General features: G+C 40.3%; 1 protein-coding gene across 8 annotated transcripts in view; it reads left to right on the forward strand.

Moving 5' to 3' along the window:
• The window catches only part of CCNB3 (cyclin B3), a 91,725-nt gene that overhangs the window by 26,749 nt on the left and 45,922 nt on the right, over positions 1-19,054 (forward strand). For 3 of the 8 annotated variants that reach the window (XM_035004735.1, XM_035004797.1, XM_035004762.1), the window contains 3 exons: positions 1,491-1,725; positions 15,871-16,002; positions 18,217-18,303. In XM_035004735.1, the coding sequence (XP_034860626.1) occupies positions 15,907-16,002; positions 18,217-18,303 (183 nt within the window). In that variant the 5' untranslated portion in view covers positions 1,491-1,725; positions 15,871-15,906. The other 5 variants (XM_035004756.1, XM_035004789.1, XM_035004780.1 and 2 more) reach the window with 5 other exon arrangements.

Raw genomic sequence — 19,054 nt, forward strand, 5'->3', positions numbered from 1 at the left:
AGACATGAAAATACACAATGTCATTTAGAGCAGCTTCATGCAACCATGCTAAAGTGAACAATTAGATAGCTATTCTGAACATCTCGCAGTGGTGCTGCATAATTACTTCTGTCAAGTATTTATGTTATGTCTGTATTGTGCATATCTGTCTGGTCTTTTCTATGAGCGATGGAAGCAGTGGAGAGCGACAATAAAGGACTTTAAAATGCTATAAATATTCTCATTTTTTATTCCAGAGGGAAGCTGTTAAAGAAAAGAGGACTCTTAGATAACTGCTGGGGTTTCCTTTTAGGCGGAGGCTTAATTAGGCAGCTTAGGTCTGTTCTATTGCCTCCTTGTAGAAAATGACTTAATAGCTATTTGTGAAAGGTGGGCTTGGCTTGGCAGGGGCCATTTCTGGTCAGGCTCCTCCCTCTTATAATTGGGAAATTTCCCTCCTCTGATTTCCTAGAACATTTGCTTCTTGTCTGTGTAATTCATCTGACATTTAGTAGGTCTGGCCTGGTAGAGTTAATTAACTTTTCCTATCCCTGGATCACCTGCGTTGAAAGCCTGGCGGGCGGCGTCTCTGTCTCTCATCGTATCCGCCACAATACTGGGCACACGGCTGGGCTCAAGGAACAAATAAATGACGGTTTTTGGAATTTCAGGCAGCAAACAGTTCAGAAGCCACGGGGTCCTGGAATCCGTAGCAATATTTCAGTGGGCAGTCTACTTCTCAGAACCACCTGGAGCACTTGTGAAAATAGGTAGTTGGGCTCCATCGCAGACGTTTTTAGTCTGCGGGGCTGGAGCGGGGCCTGAAAATTTGCCCGCTACTGTGTTCTACGTGCGTCATCTCATTTTTCGGAAACGGGTGCTATTTTTTTTTTTAAAGATTTTATTTATTTATTTGAGAGAGAGAGAATGAGAGAGAGCACATGAGAGGGGGGAGGGTCAGAGGGAGAAGCAGACTCCCTGCAGAGCAGGGAGCCCGATGCGGGACTCGATCCCGGGACTCCAGGATCATGACCTGAGCCGAAGGCAGTCGCTTAACCAACTGAGCCACCCAGGCGCCCCAATTGACATTGTATCATGAGCTTGAATATTACACTTATCAGTTCTAGTAATTTCTTAATTTAATTTTAGTTTTTAAAGATTTTATTTATTTATTTGTGTGAGAGAGAATGAGAGAGAGCACATGAGAGGGGGGAGGGTCAGAGGGAGAAGCAGACTCCCCGCCGAGCAGGGAGCCCGATGCGGGACTCGATCCCAGGACTCCAGGATCATGACCTGAGCCGGAGGCAGCCGCTTAACCAACTGAGCCACCCAGGCACCCTCGGAAACGGGTGCTATTTTAATCCGGATTTTTGTCAGTGGGGGGCTGGATCACGGCCGGGGGGGGGGGGGGGAGGTGGTCCGGCTAGACGAGGCACTACCCACTTCCATCATTTTGGAGGTGGGTGTGCGTGTGCCCGCGCAGAGAGTGGTACCCCTTTTCTTTCTTCTAGGGTCCGAAGAGAAATTTCCAGAGAAAAAGAAATGGCTAAGGGGTCCCTCCTCTGATCTTTTGGCCCCATCTGGTGGTTTCGAGGCTGACTGAACGGAGCGCTGATCCGTTAGCCCCCCCTGCTGGTGACAATGGTGGGGTCCGACGGCGGCCTCCGGGACCCATTTGCGGAGGCGGCTTTTGCTGGCGGCGGCTTTTGCTGGAGGCGGTTGCTCTGAGGCCGTTTTCCTGAGGCGGTTAGTCACTTATTGGGGCCCTCGTCCGTGTTTGGTTTTTGTGTCTTGTTTTGTTTGTTTCTGTTTCCTACTACTCGGGGGGCAGTCCCTTTACAAAGCCGAGGGTTTGTGTCAGTCCGTCGTCGATGGTTTGTTCGAGGTCCAACTTAATTTTCTAGGCATTTAAAAGAGCCTTTCGCCTTCCGTATGTAAGTACGTCGACGTATTTTGTGTCGGAGCTGGAGATGTAGCTGAGGAAGCTAGGCTGTGAATCGCATTTTTTTCTTTTTCCTGTCAAGCCAACAAACTTGTCTCGAATGTCTGACGAAAAGTACTAAAATATAGTATCAACTGGGGACAAAGTTTTTTTTCTTTTTTTTAATTTACTGACTTATTTGACGCGGGGGGTGGGGGTGGGGTGGGTGGGGGAGGGGCAGCGGGAGAAGCAGGCTCCCGGCTGAGCAGGGAGCCCGATGTGGGGCTTGAACCCAGGACCCCGGGATCATGACCTGAGCCCAAGGCAGACACTTAACGGACTGAGGCGCGACTGAGCCACCCAGGCGCCTGGCGACAAAACTTTTAATCCTCTCCTCTGTTGGTGTCTTTGTCAGTGAAGGAATGTTTTAAGGCAAGACTCTTGGACGAGAGGAAGGGGATCTGGAAGCGGGAAGCCTTTCGAGTTCCCTCATGGTATTGGTAGGCATCCCTCACGCCCCCAGCGACTCTGTTAAGGATCCCCCAGGTTTTAGGGACGTTAAAATGGGATGAAGACTGGCCTAGTCTTCAGCTTGGTCATGTCCTTGCGCCGTGGGGGTGTTAGGCTGAGACCCGTGCCTGTGGCTCTCAATCGAGAGGGTAAATGGAGGTAATGAGTCCATGTAGCCACTAGGAGGTCGCCCCTGCTTGGAAAACGTGTTTCCAGAAGGTAGGCGATCACCCCTTTACCGAAGCCCGTTTTGCCAAGGCATTCCTCAAATTAAAAGGGAAATTGGTGATTCCTTCCTTATAGAATCACTCCCCACCCTAAAAACCGCACTTTTTGTGTGTGTTACATTTATTGATACATTTCCTTCAGAAAAGATGTTTATAGGTTCAAGGAAAGCAGTGTCTGTTCTATTTCATTATGAGCTTTATCTTTCCAAATGCTTGAGGAGAACGACTGTGTGTTACTGATTTTCATTTATCCTGCAAGGGATATCACTAGGTTCAAGAATTGCCATGCCCAGAACCATATAGAAGTGCTTGGCCATGGCCAAGAAGGTTGAATCACCTCGGTCCGAACTGCCTGGCTTATTGCAGCAACTTCCTAACTGGTTCTACTGAGTCCTTTCTTGCTACTCTTAAACAGAATTTTTTTTTGAAAGAACCAATATATTTTTATTAGCTAGTTATTTTTAAAACAGCTTTATTAAAATATAATTCGAATACCATGTAGTTCACCTTTTTAAAGTGTACAACTCAATGATTCTTAGTATATTCACAGAGTTGTGGAACTATCACCATAATCAACTTTAGAACATTTTCATCACCAAAAAAAGAAACTTCATACCCTGTAGCCATCACGCCCCAGCTCCCCTAACCCTATACTTACCCAGCCTTAGGCAATCACTAATTTTCTTTCTGTCTCTATAGATCAGCCTATTTTGGACATTTAATATAAATGAAATTATTTGGTATTGTGGTCTTTTGTGACTGACTTCTTTCATTTAGCATAACTTTTCCCGGTATAGAGTTGTGACATGTGTGAAATGATGTTTACAAGGGACTCTAGTTAGATACTCGATGCCAAGGATTTTTGCTGGAGGCTGGTCGTGCAGGCAACCCTCTGCCTAGTACATACCGAAATTCCAAAGTCCCAGGAGGAAATCTCGTGTTCACCATAAGCCATATTGTTTGCACAATGAAGGTACAGTGAACTACTTTTATGGGTTAGGGTGGTGGGAATCCTCCCCAAATCCAAGTTCCTAGATCCTAGCTAAGGGTCAACCTTGCCTGCAGGATTTTCAGATGATAACATTCTCAGGTCTGCTATGTTATCTTTTTTCTACACAGATTTTGATAGAGATTTTGTTGATTCTGTAGATCAATTTGAGAGGGATGCCATCTTAACTAAGTACGTATTTCAGTTGATGAGCATGGGATGTCTTTACATTTATTTAGGTCTTTACTTTTTCTTAATAATGTTTTGTGGTTTTCAGTGTACAAGTCTTGTACTTCTTTTGTTGAATTTATTTCTAAGTAATTGGCTCCTTTTGATGCCATTATAAATGGAATTGGTTTCTTAATTTTATTTTCAGATAGTTCCTTGCAAGGCTATAGAAATACAATTGAGTTTTGTATATTGATTTTACAGCCTTGAGCTCATTTATTCGTTTTAATAGTTTTCTTATTTTTGTGGATTCCTTAGCCTGTTAATGTGATAGATTATGTGGATTGATTTTTTTGAACCAGTCTCGCATCCCTGGAATAAACCACACTTGGTCATAGTATATAATATTTTTTATAATTGCTACATTCTGTTTGCTAATATCTTGTTGAAGATTTTGCATCTCTTTTCATGAGGGAAGATTGGTATGTGTTTTTCTTTTTTCGTAGTCTTTGCTTTTGATATCACGGTAGAAGTGTTTTCATATGAGTTGGGAAGTGTTCTCTCCTCTTTATTTTCTGGAAGAGATGGTGTAGAATTGGTGTTAATTATTCTTTAAAGATTTAGTTTAATTCTCCAGTGAAATAATCTTGGCCTAGAGACTTCTTTTTTTGAGAATTTTAAAATTACAAATTGACTTTTTTTAAAACTATGGAGCTATTCAGATGATGTATTTCATATTGGGTACATCGTGGTAGTTTGTGATTTCCAAAGAATTTGTCCATTTCAATTAAATTGTGAAATTTATGTGTATAGAGCTCATAGTATTCCCTCATTATGCTTTGGATGTCAGTAAGGTTGCTGTGTCTTCTTTGTGGATTGACCCATTTATCATTATGTAATATTTCTCTGTGTCTATGCTAATTTACTTTGCTCTGAAGTTTACTTTATCTGATATTAATATAGCTACACTGGCTTTTTTTCTTTAAAAAAAAATTTTTTTTTTAAAGATTTTATTTATTTATTTGAAGAGAGAGACACAGCGAGAGAGGGAACACAAGCAGGGGGAGTGGGAGAGGGAGAAGCAGGCTTCCCGCCGAGCAGGGAGCCCGATGCGGGGCTCGATCCCAGGACCCTGGAATCCTGACCTGAGCCGAAGGCAGACGCTTAACGACTGAGCCACCCAGGTGCCCCCCCCCCAAATTTTTTTTTTTAAAGATTTTATTTATTTATTGGAGACCGAGAGAATGAGAGAGAGAGAGCACAGGAGAGGGGGAGGGTCAGAGGGAGAAGCAGGCTCCCTGCTGAGCAGGGAGCCCGATGCAGGACTCGATCCAGGGACTCCAGGATCACGACCTGAGCCGAAAGCAGTCGCTTAACCAACTGAGCCACCCAGGTGCCCTTTTCTTTTTAAAAAATTTGTTTTGCCAAACAAATTTTCAATTTTTAGCTATTAAAAATTATTGAGGCTTTTGCTATCTTTAATTTTTTTGAAAAATTTTTCCTTCTGAAGGTTATAAAATATTCTTTTATATTTTGTCTGGTATTTCCATGGTTTCATTTTCACAATTAAATCTTGGATCCATCTGGAATATATTTTCATGTAAAAGTAAAGTAGATAATAGCAGATCTTTTCTATCGGTTTTTTTTTTTTATGTTATGTTAATCACCATACATTACATCATTAGTTTTTGATGTAGTGTCTTTTCTATCGGGTTTTAATATGAGGGATGTAGCGGGGAGGAGAAAGGAGAGTTTATGAGAATGTTGTCTGCCTGGGAAGAGGGAAATATTGGAAAGTGATAGAGTCAAAGGGCTATTTCCTCTTTTCTCAGTGTTCTCTCTGAGTGGAACACGAAGGAGAGGTTAAGTCAACTGGAGGTGTGAAGGTTGAGAGAAAAACAAACAAACATTTTTGGAAATGTTCTTTTGCTCAATAACTTTTTTGTTTTTTGAAAAGCGGGAAGAATAGGAAAAATGAAATGGCTTCTTTTGTAATTTTTATATTGCTGTTGTTTTGGTAGATAGAACTTTTCCTCTCTTGACTAAAGAAGGGCTTACAGTCTTTTATTTGCCACAGTACTGGAAGTCTTAACTATAGAAATCAGACACGGAAAAGAAATACATATCACCCAAATTGGTAAAGAAGTAAAACTGTAATTATTTGCAGATGACGTGATACTATGTGTAGAAAATTCTAAAGACTCCACCAGAAAGCTATTAGAACTAATAAATTCAGTAAGGTTGTAGGATACAGAATTAATATACAGAAATCTGTGGCTTTCTATACACTAATTATGGAGTAGCAGAAAGAGAAATTAAGAAAAACAATCCCATTTACAATTACACTAAAAGGAATAAAATACCTAGAAACAAATTGAACCAAAGAGGTGAAAGACCTATACTGTGAAAACTATGAAACATTGATGAAAAAAATTGAAGACAACACAAACAAATGGAAAAATATATCATGATAATGGGTTGGAAGAATTAATATTGTTAAAATGTCTGGGCACCTGGGAAGCTCAATAGGTTAAGCATCTGACTCTCGATTTTGGCTCAGGTCATGATCTCAGGGTCTTGAGATTGAGCCCTGTGTCGGGCTCTGCACTGAGCATGGAGCCTACTTGAGATTCTCTCTCTCCCTCTGCCCTTAACCCTGCTCATGCTCTCTCTCTCTCTCTCTCAAAAAAGATATTGTTAAAATGTCCATACTAACCCAAGCAATCTATAGATTCATTGCAATCCCTAACAAAATACCAACAGCATTTTTAGTAAAGATTTTATTTATTTATTTGACAGAGAGAGTGAGAGAGCACAAGCAGGAGGAGCAGCAGAGGGAGAGGGAGAAACAGGCTTCCTGGGATCATGACCTGAGCGGAAGGCAGAGGCCCAACCAACTGAACCACCCAGGTGCCCCACTGACAGCATTTTTTACAGAACTAGAATAATCCTAAAATTTGTATGGAACCACAAAAGACCCCAAATAGCCAAAGCAATATTTTTTTAAAATTTTTTTATTGTTACGTTAATCACCATACATCATTAGTCTTTGATGTAGTGTTCCATGATTCATTGTTTGTGTATAATACCCAGTGCTCCATGCAGAACGTGCCTTCTTTAATACCCATCACCAGGCTAACCCATCCTCTCACCCCCCTCCCCTCTAGAACCCTCAGTTTGTTTTTCAGAGTCCATCGTCTCTCATGGTTCGTCTCCCCCTCCGATTTCCCCTCCTTCATTCTTCCCCTCCTGCTATCTTCTTCTTATTCTTTTTTTTCTTAACATATAATGTATTATTTGTTTCAGAGGTACAGATCTGTGATTTAACAGTCTTACACAATTCACAGCACTCACCATAGCACATACCCTCCCCAATGTCTATCACCCAGCCACCCCATCCCTCCCACCCCCTACCACTCCAGCAACCCTCAGTTTGTTTCCTGAGATTAAGAATTCCTCATATCAGTGAGGTCATATGATACATGTCTTTCTCTGATTGATTATTTCGCTCAGCATAACACCCTCCAGTTCCATCCACGTCATTGCAAATGGCAAGATCTCATTCCTTTTGATTAGCCAAAGCAATCTTGAGGAAGAACAAAGCTGGAGGTATCATAATCTCTGATTTCAAATTTTACTGCAAAGCTATAGTAATCAAAACAGTATTGTCCTGGCACAAAGATAGACACATAGATCAATGGAATAGGATAGAGAGCCCAGAAATAAATCCATGCTTATATGGTCAATTAATCTATGACAAAGGAGGGAACAATATAAAATGGGGAAAAGACAGTCTTTTCAATAAATGGCATTGGAAAAATGGGACCCCTTTCTTACACCATATACAAAAATAAACTCAAAGTAGATTAAAGACCCAAATGTGAGACCTGAAACCATAGAATTCCTGAAAGAAAGCATAGGCAGTAATATCTTGGGCATCAGTCTTGGAAACATATTTATGTTTCTCAGGCAAGGGAAACAAAAGCAAAAATGAACTGTTGGGACTAAACCAAAATATAAAAGGTTACACACAGTGAATGAAACCATCAACAAAATGAAAAGGCAACCTACTGAATGGGAGAAAATATTTGCAAATGCTATGTTTGTAAACAGTATCCAAAATATATAAAGAACTTATACAACCCCACACCAACAAACCAAATAATCCAATGAAAAAATGAGCAGAGGACCTGAGTAGACATTTTTCCAATGAAGACATACAGATAGCTAACAGACACATGAGAAGATGCTGAACATCACTGATCATCAGGGAAAAGAAAATCAAAACCACAATGAGATCTCACTTTGCAACCAGTCAGAATGGCTAGTATCAAAAAAAAAATAAGAACAAGTATTGACAAGATTGTGGAGAAAAGGGAACCCTCGTGTGTCATTTGTGGGAATGTAAATTGGTGCAACCACTGTGGAAAATAGTATGGAGGTTTCTCAAAAAATTAAAAATAGACATATCATATTATCAAGTAATTCCACTACTGAGTATTTACACAAGGTAATGAAAACACTAACTTGAAGAGATATATATGCACCCCTATGTTTATTGCAGCATTATTTACAATAGCCAAGAAATGGAAGCAACCTAAGTGTCCACTGATAGATGAATAAAGAAGATATTTGTGTGTGTGTGTATAACAGAATAGTACTCAGCTGTAAAAAAGAATGAGATCTTGCCATTTATGACAACATGAATGGATGTAGAGGATGTAATGTTAAGTGAAATAAGTCAAAGAAAGACAAATACCATATGATTTCACTTATATGTGGAATCTCAAAAACAAATGAACAAACAAAAAAAATAGAAACAGACTCATAAAGAAAGAACAAATTGGTGGTTGTTGGAAGGAGGGGATGGGTAAAGTAGGTGAAGGTACAAACTTACAGTTTTAAAATAAAAGTCAGGGAAATTGAAAGTACAGCACAGGGAATATTATATTATTATAATCATGTTGTGTGTTGACAAATGGTAACTACAATTATCATGGTGATCATTGTGTAATGTATAGAATTGTCAAATCACTATATTGTACCCCTGAAACTAAGATCATATTGTATGTCAACTATACTTGAATAATAAAAATTAAAGAAAATAAAGAAGACTTAAAGTGACTTGGGTTAACACTGTATTTCTTCTTTAGTGCATCCCAGTGGGGCACTTGTCCACAGTGATTACCCTTAAAAGAAGATACTAAATTGCTTAGTTAACAAGTATTTTTTAATCATTTATCAAAGAGCCAGGTATAGGGTAATGAATATGTGTTTGTCTCTGAAATCAGATTGCTTGGGTTTAAATCCCAGTCCAATAACTTGCTAGCTGTGTGATCTCAGGCAAGTTACTAAACTTCTCTGTACTCCAAGTTTCTCTTCTGCAAAATGGGGATATTAACACCTCATTGTATTATTGTGAGTCTCAGAACAGCATCAAACATAGAGTAAGCAATTGATAAATATTAACTATTATTAATGCTAATGACTAGAGATAGAGCACAATGGATATGGTCCATATAGTTATGGGTCTTGTATTCTTTTTGTTTTGTTTTATTTTTTTATTATACATTTTAGTTTTTTTATTTTTAGAATTTTAAAAATTATAATTAAAGTATAGTTGAAATATATTAGTTTTAGGTATATGACATAGTGATTCGATAATTACATACATCACAAAATGCTCACCACAATAAGTGTAGTTACCATCTGTCACCATATAAAGTTATTACAATATTATTGACTATATTCCTTACACTTTACTTTTCATCCTTGTGACTGGAAGTTTTTACCTCTTAATCCCCTTTATCTGTCCCCCCTCCACACAGCTACCAGTTCATTCTCTTTATTATTTATTTATTTATTATTTTTTATTGTTATGTCCAGTTAGCCAACATAGAGTACATCATTAGTTTTTGATGTAGTGTTCAACGATTCATTAGTTGCGTATAACACCCAGTGCTCATCACAACACGTGCCCTCCTTAATACCCATCACCTGGTTACCCCACGGCCCCACCCACCTCACTTCTGTAACCCTCAGTTTGTTTCCCAGAGTCCAGAGTCTCTCATGGTTTGTCTCCCTCTCTGATTTCTTCCCATTCAGTTTTCCCTCCCTTCCCCTGTGGTCCTCTGCGCTATTCCTTATATTCCACATATGAGTGAAACCATATGATAATTGTCTTTCTCTGCTTGACTTATTTCACTTAGCATAATACCCTCCAGTTCCATCCATGTTGATGCAAATGGTAGGTATTCATCTTTTCTGATGGCTGGGTAATAGTCCATTGTATATATGAAGTACATCTTTATTTCTGAGTCTGTTTCTGTTTTTTTTTGTTTGTTCATTTGTTTTTTATATTCCACATATAAGTGAAATCATAAGGTATTTGTCTTTCTCTGTAGGACTTACTTCACTTAGCATAATACTCTCTAGGTAAGGACCTTGCATTCCTGAATGAGGAGATAGGTTAAAAATTACAAATAGCAATAATTACTCTAAAATAAATGTAAGGGGCTGAGATAGAGTATAAAGGAGTGGGAGGAGAATACTACTTTAGATAACATGGTCAGAGAAAGCCTCTCTGAAGAGGGGGCATTTAAGCTGAGAGTTGAAGCATCAGAAAAAAACAAGTAATTTAAAGAATGGAGGGAAGAATGTTCCAGGCAGTGGGAACATCATGTACAAAGATTCTGAAGAGAAGGATTTTATTATATTCAAAGCCCTGAAAGACGACCATTATGGCTGGAATGTAGTGAACAAGAAAGAGTGGTATGAGATGAGGTTGATGATATGGGCAAGACTTTGTAGATCACAGTAAGGAGTTTGGATATTAAGTTCTGTGGGAAACCACTAAAGCATGAGAGAAAGATGATATATTTTTTCTTTTCTTTTCTTTTTTTTTAAAGATTGATCTTGTATTGTATTCACATTAGAGAAGATCAAGATTGGAAAGGGGGAGAGCAGCTTGGAGGCTCTTGACAGTGGTCCAGATGAGAGACTGTGGTGGCAGTGGAGGTGGAGAGAAGTGGATGGATATAAGGTATAATTTTAAGGTAGAATCAATAGGACTTGTTGAAGGATTGGATATGGGAAGGTAAGGTGATGGAAGAGAGTTTGAATCGAGGATGATACCCAGGTTTCTGGCTTGATTAACAAGTTTGATGTGGTACCAATTTTTGAAATGGGAGATACTGGAAGAAGAATCAGCTTTGGTAAACATTGTGAACATATTGAGTTTGAGTTGTCTATCAGACATCCAAGCGGAGATGTGTTGTAGTCATTTGGATTTATGAATCTGGAGTTCAGGGCCAGCTTTTAGATGATATTTAAAGTCGTGGCTCTGGATGAGATAACCTAGGGAGATTGAAAAGAGAAGAGGGCCTGGGATCATGTGAGTATTCCACTTTTAATGTAGAAGCTGTGAGATACTAAAAGGAGAATGGGCTGATAGTAAAGGCAGGGATGTAGTTTAGTGGTAGAGTAGCTAGCTGCTGTGTATGCAGCAAGTCCTGGATTTTATCCTTGGTATCTCCATTTACTCTTTTCATCTTCAGAGGATAGGGCAGGGCTGTTAATTCTTCCAAGTCTTTTGTCAATTACTCATATATAGTTTTTCTAGCTCCTGGAACAAAGCAGGTGCTCAGTAATTGTTGGATGAATGAATGGATGAATGAATGAATGAGTGAGTGAATGAGTGAGTGAAATGAATGAGAATATCTAGTTGTAATACCTGCTTTGCCACAATTCAGGTTTGTGATATTGGGCAGTTAGCAAGCTACAATTTTGTTATCTGTAAAATGGCACTAATAAAAGTACCTATCTTTTTGGACAGGATTTAAAAGAATAAAAATTTATAGCATTTAGCACAGAGCTAGTGGTAAATTAATGTTAGCTACTATTAGCTCTACTGCACTTTGGGTGCTTATCCATAAAATAGGGGCAATAATTTCTGCCCTGATTCCCTCACAAGGTCATTTGTGAAGCCAGCAGGAGTTAACATTTGACTCTACAGAGGGTTGTTAATGTTAATGTTTTAATTGGTCTAAATCTGCATTACGCAGCCACTCTCGTCCCCATCCTCCGGCAGGATTATTTAAAAAAAAAAACGCCTCTTTAAATTGACCCAGTACTCGGCTGGTCAGCCCTGCCGGGTTCAGCCAGTTGTACTCGAAACCACGCCCCAATGCGAAGGCTATTAGCCGCCCAGTTCAATTTAAAAATACCCAGCTCCGCCCCTCCGTGCTAGGGGCGCATACGCCCCAACGGTGCCCGCTGATTGGCCCCTGCTGGCCAATCTCCACTGCGCTTCCTCCTGGGGCTGTAATTTTCAAAATTCGCTACTGGGCAGATTGGAGCGAGCCCAGGCCAGGTTGAGAAGGACACAGGTCGCTACAACGCGGAGCTCCGTTCATTTCCCGGGCCTCTCCTGGTCTAGGAGTGCGTCCATGATCTTCATGTTCTGCCCTCAATCTCGGTGTGAGGTAGGCGCCTTTGGGCTTATACGGCCCGCTCGAATGTCCGGCCCTGTCGCAAGCGGGTTGATGCCTGAGCACTACTCCAGCCCCTTGTGAACACGCTGTCTTCTCTCGCCGGCAAGCAAGGCATCCCTGCCATGAAACCTTTGTTTTGTTCTGCTGTCAGTCAGCAGTTTGTGCGAAGTTGGGCAGGGAATGTGTTTTAGAGGGTGAGATGGCAAAAGAAATGGGACTGTGTCCTAGCTTTCAGATAGAGCGACCAGTACACATGCCTGAATCAGAGTACATTTACAAAACGTCTTTTCACAAGTGGAAGTGTGGAGGATCAGTTTCATCCACAGGACGTATTTAAGTCAGACAGTGCTACTTGCGGGATGTCTTTGAATTACAGGTTGGAGGATATGAAAAAGGACGGAAACGTGTGCTCTCTCCTTTGTTACCGCTTTTATCTCCACTGGCTCTCCTCTATCCCATGCTCCAACCGCTGCAGCTCTGGGCTTTCCCACTTCTCTGTGCTTTGGTCCACTTAGGATCCTAGAATGTCAGAGGCCAAAGGACCCTAGAACAGTGCTTTTTAAACTTTGAAGTGCATACAAATCACCTGGGGGATATTGTTAACTTGCACTTTCAGATTTGGTAGGTCTAGCTTGGGGCCTGGGATTTTAAATTGCTAACGAGCTCCCAGGTGATGCTAATGTTGCTGATCTGTTGACCATGGTTGGACTAGCTAGGAGGCTCTGGTCCCATGGCCTCATTTTCTTAGGTGGGGAAACAAAGGCCTAGAGAGGGAAAAGGGACTTGCCTAGCATCATCCAGCCAGCCTGGGCCAGAGTCAGAGAGCCTAGGCATTCTTCCCAGCCCAGTGCTGCTTTCATGGACACGGTGCTGCATTCTCTCCCCAGTGTCTTGCTGTCTGTAACCTGCTTTTAGATATAAAATGAAGTTGCTGTTGTTTCCTGTAGACTGTCTTGATCTACAGTCTTGGAGTCTAAGCAACGGGGCTTCTAAATGAGCCAACTTGCCCCTGTTTGGGTTTTAGCACCAGTTCTGGGATGCGCAATGGAGTCTCCCACACTTATCAGTGTATATGTACGGAAGATGGAAAGTCTGGAAAGTGGAAAGGATTCTAATTTTCTCGTCCAAGTAAGGCCCCGTTCTGTAGGTGGTAGAAGTCAATAATGTTCTGCTGAATGTCCCTTAATGAAAGCTTGTTTTTAGTGGAGTCAATCCCCTCCCCCTTCCTAATGGCAGAGAAACTAGTTACTTAAGTCACTGTGTGTGTCCCCCAAAACAAGTGATTAGTGTCCAGGATAATGAAGGTGGTGTATGAATATCATCTGGATAACCTTATTCTCTCTGAGGTTTAGTTATCCTGTGATGTCATCAGCTGGAAGTTTTCTAGCCTGTTGAGTTCAGTCTATTTTTTCTTTCCCCTTGAAAGATGAAAGTTTCAGGACATGAGTCTTTGGTCATCCATAAAAAAATTGTCCGAGGTGTGAATAATAACAGCAGAGTAAGTGGTTTTCATACAGTGCATTTAAGGGTGGGTGCACCCAATTTGGCTTTATTGCTGCTCGGCTGAGTTTTGAAAGATGAGATGGAAAATAGGTTTGGATTTGGGGGAAGAGAGGGAAAGTAAGATGCACCACTTATTTTGAGGGCCTACCATGGGTTAGGTTTCACACATACAAATTTACTTTGGAGTCATATGTTGCTTCTGCAAGTAAATGGTGGTATACCTCTATTGCAAATGAGAAAATTAAGCCTCAAAGATGTTAAGTTGTCTGGTTTAGAAACCCAGTTGCTTCTTAAAAAAAATACCTGCTCATTCTGTCTCCTTACACTACCACAGTACAGCCTTTCGATTTGGACCATGGACTGTTTTGGAGTGCTTTTGAGTATGATTGGAGAGACTTCATGGTATTTTAGAAAGAGCCCTGGAAAGAGCTGGGTGACCTATAGTGCTCAGTAGTTTGTCCTGTGTAGTAAGTCACTTAACACACCGAGGCCTCTAAAATGGGAAGAATTGTATTTGTACTGTGTACCCCCACAGTTTTGTTGTGAGGATCAACTGAGGTAATAAATGTGAAGGCACATACTTGTACTGACTTTTCCTGACTGACAAAATGTTTAATACTTCTTCATCCAAAATCAGCCTTTCTCCTTTCTTAAACCTTCCCCTCAAGCTGCAGTCTTCTCTGCTTCCCTTTCTTACCAGCCTGCCTCCAGCCTAGCATTCAGCCCCTTTCTAACTCCTCCCCAATACATTTTTTATACTCTACACTCCAGGAAACTTGGGTGTCCCTGCATCTGCCATGCTCGACGTGTCAAGTCTCTGCCTGGCCTCAGGCTTTCTTTGCCGGGAAAGCTCCCCAGTCTACTTGGGAACCTCTTTGTCATTTAAATCTAGATTATATATGATCTCCGCTATGAAGCCTTCTCCCACCCCTTTCCCTGACAAGATTATCGACTTTGCATTGTGTTTCTGTAGTTCTTTGTATTTACTTTTATTAAATCATTTGCCACATTTTTATGTTACATTTAGAGCTGTACTTGTGAATACTTATAGGATAAGATGCATGATTTATTTGCATTAATATCTCCATTGCTGGAAATATTTGGTACAGAATGGTAAGCTTGTTGCATTGCCTGTAGGGTCTCGCTTCCAGGAGCCTGTTCTTTGTCAAATGCATTTGAATTTGGAGATTGAATGTGGGTGAGGTTGGAAGGGCAGTTGCATCTGAGTGGGAAGGGCCTCTTGTATATCCAAAAACAGATTCCTCCTAATAATGCATTTGCTCGTAAGACACATAAGTATATCCTAACTATTGAGGACTCACAAGAAAGAACCATAAAAAACATAGAATGGGGTCTCCCACCAAGATGGGACAAAGATAGGACTCTCTCAAGGGCTGTAATGATGGTTAAATTTTTATGTCAAGTGATTTTCAATAAGTTAGTTCCTTCTATTGTTATCTCATCTTTTGGTTTTTTTTTTTTTCCTACCAAGTGTCTCTGGAACTGGATTATGGTTTCTTTTGGTTGAATGCAGTCTTTGAATACTCCGGCCTATCATGCATATATGTGTGTGCAGTGTATTCTTGCATCTTCTCTGTAGCATCATTGTAATTGCTGTGCCAGGACCCTGTGCCTTTTAAAGAACCTTAACCGTTCCAGCTGGCTTCCATACTATATGATCTGCATGTTCTTGATCGTTTTTAATACAAAACACTCATGTGACTTGTTCCTAGTGTTCCCAGGCCTAAACTAGGAGGTAGGCCACAGTTCCAGTGCCCACAGAGGATGACAGGCACTGTGCTGGGCTTTTTATATAGAGTATCTCGTTTAATTGGAACAGTGCCCTGCAGAGGTAGGTATACTTATCTCCATTTTACAGATGAGCTAACTGAAGCCCAGGGAGTTTGTCACTTGCCTAAGGCTAATTGTGGTAGAACTAAGATTTAAACACAGATCTGCCTAACTCAAAGTATATTTTCTTCTAGAGATGCTAAAAAGAGACTGGGTATTCTCAGGGGTTTTCGGAGAATTCTGCGAAGTGTCTGGTGAATGGTGTTTGAAAGAGTCCCTTTCTCATTGCAGCCCTATCTTGGATAGACACTGCTGAACCTGTGAGAGATGCCACTGCCTCTACCATCCCGAAGCTCCAAACCTGAGACTAAGAAATCACAGTCGAGCAAAATTGTGCCCAGTGATCATGGCCAATCTGAAAAGGTTAGAGCAAGCTGTCTCTCCCAACAGTGTCTCAAGTAGCTTCTTTCTGTGTTGGCTCAGTCCCTATCCTCACCCCTAAATCTTTCTGAGTATGTGTTGTTTAATCTGAGAAGTTGGGAAGGAGTGGTAGCGCTTGTAGTTTAAGAAGACCAGCAAATTAGAACTTGGATTCTAAGTGTAACTCTCCTTTCCCATATATGCATAGCTGAAATGAAGGGTGTCCTTCACAACCTTCAGAAGCAAATAATACTCAGCCCTTGTTAATGATCACGTCTATACTCTTAGTGTCTGGGAGATGTTCAAAGTACCTTGCTGGGAGGCTGCTTAGTGCATCCTGGGGGAGACTATGAAGCTAATCTTCAACAAATGTATTATCATGGCTTTTTATAGTATTAAATTTGAAGACGGTGTCCATTTTGACCTTGTGGATAGTTTGACACTGTCATTCCGACCCTGGGATGTTCTTTGTTCATCACCATACATATTTTAACCAGAGTTTTACTAATACTGATGAATTGTCATTAAGGGAGTATTTCCTGGAGCAAACATCATTAGGCCAATTTTATTTCCTTGATTGGTTTTCTCTCAGCATAGATAAACATTTTCTAATCATTTTCATTTTTTCGTTTTACTAAAATGATTTTCATGGAGGGGCTAGATTTTTTTTATATATAAATTTGTAAGAAAGATTTGATTCATCGATCAGATTTTTGTCTATATTGGATTTGCTGATTAGAGTTCTGCCATAATAAGTTTTCTTTTGTGGCAATTATTTTTCCAAATCCAGCTTTCTGGGGGCACATTTTGTAAGTCTAAGTTTTATTGAGTTCACTTTTATCTGTGAATTTTATTTGGGGCTGATTATTTCTACTGGTAATATTAAGTGGGAATTGGATTATTTCTACTGGTAATATTAAGTGGGAATTGGATAGCAGACTGACAGTTTATTTCTTAGCTAATTTGTGAGATTTGTGTAACCACCAAATATTTTTGCTAATTATTTCCACTAGGATTATTTACCATGAACTAGATAAAAGACTAATAGTTTACTGATTTCTTAGCTTAATCAATTAGAAAATAGAAGTAATTCTTCTTGGCTCTTTCAGGATTGCTCTGCTGTGCTAGATTGGTCTATTGTACTATGAATCCAATTCTCTAAACTTCTGATCACTTACTGTGTCATGTACTAACTGTTCATGATGTAGATGAAGAACAGAGCAAATAGATGGTGTGACCCTAATGCTCTGCTTCACATTATAGCAACTCTCTGATAAAAGTAGGGCAGGGTTCTCATTTCATAGAGGAGATTTAATACTTAGGAGACCTTCACCAAAGAAAAACTGTTAATGAGTAGAAGAGCACTACAGTGTGATTTACCCTAACCTGTAGCCCCATAGAGATGGTGTCATTCACTTGGGAGATGGGTAAGGTATGCACAGATAAACAATACCTAGAAAGAAAGCCCCTTTTGCTCCAAAATAGTCACCTCTCCTCCCATCTGCTACCTCTCCTTCATAGACACTAACAATTAGAGGTTAATATGGATTATCAAACTCCTTTCTCAAAACACAGAATTTGGGCCACCCAGGCGCCTCTATACAGACTTTCAAAAATATGTATTCTCTTATTTGATCCTCAAATAAGGTAGGTTTTCATTCCAATTTTACTGATAAGCAAATTGAGGCTGAAAGAGTAAGCGATTTGTCTAAGGTCAACAGCTAGTAAAGAGGGGATCCTGGACCGATATCTAGGTATATGTGTTATTGTCCTTATTGGGACTATCTTAAATACTTAACGTAAGAGATATTTAAATATTTGTTAAATTATTGAACTGATTTACTTGAGTGCATCCATATTAAAGGAATGACTGGGAATGGCAGGGTGGTGGTGGTTGTTAATCTTTGATCAGATAACCATAAAGATGAGAGAACTAAGAGGGAAAACTAGCTTTACCAAGCTATTTTGCTCATTCTAGGGGTTACACTGAAGGTCATCATCCTAGTTTTGTCCCCATGATCAATGATTACCTCCTTTAGGGACTCTCTAAGCAGCAGTGAGTGCCAAAATTTCCTTTTGTAGTTTTTTGGGGTTTATTATATACATCTCCAGTTGCTTAGAGATTCTGGAGTTTGCCCCTGAGCCCCAAAGATGACCTGAAGTCCCTGAAAAGTGTTCATGATTGGATATACTCATTTACCTCTTTTACTTTTTTAGAGAGGGGAGAATTACCAAGCAGAGATCTCTTCATGTTCACCTAAGAGACGATGCAAAAAGAGATCAGCTTTTGAAGATCTCACCAATGTGAGTATGCTAGTCCAATCCCTTGCTGTGGTTTTGCATATGGCTGAGATAACCTCTTCCTTAAGGGATCTTTCTGGGTTACCAGACCCTGACCCTCTCTAGAATGTTGAGAGCCAATTATACTTGGAATTGATGATCCAATTTCAGAAGCTGCAGGAGCTCTTCTGCTGGCACATACCATCTGGATTAATTGGTTGAACTTTCTGGAACCAGCAGACAGAGTGATTATCAGATATGAAATTGTAGATAAATATAAGAGCTACGGGATCTTGCATTTAGATTAAGTCCAGACGTGGCTCAACTAGCTGCCTAGGCCTCAGAGGTGAGTATCCTGATGGGTTCATTGTAGTTCAAGGCAGTGTTTATCAATTCAAGCACTATGGGCATTTGGTGAAGTAGTTTTTCTATTGTGTAGGACTGTCCTCAGCCACAACATCTCTGGCTCCTGGTGTTAAATTCCAGCAGCAACCCATTCATAGTGACAATCAAAAATGCCCCCTGATGTACAGAACCATTGGGGACCACTGTTCCATAGTCTGGTCTTCAATCATGGAGATTGAGAAACTCAATTTGATGAGAATTGTTAGTTTACTCCCTTCTGATATTATTAAGATACCAACAAAACCCAGAATTGATAGTTAACTGTTAATAATTGAATGTAGAATTGGGCAAGGTAATCTTTGGTCTTAGAGAATAATAACTGATGACTACTGAGGGCTTACCAGGTGCCTGGCACTATTCTAAGCACTTT

The sequence above is a fragment of the Mirounga leonina genome, unplaced genomic scaffold (genome assembly GCF_011800145.1).
Source record: "Mirounga leonina isolate KUSES-001 unplaced genomic scaffold, KU_Mleo_1.0 Mir_101609, whole genome shotgun sequence".
Classification (NCBI taxonomy): Eukaryota; Metazoa; Chordata; class Mammalia; order Carnivora; family Phocidae; genus Mirounga; species Mirounga leonina.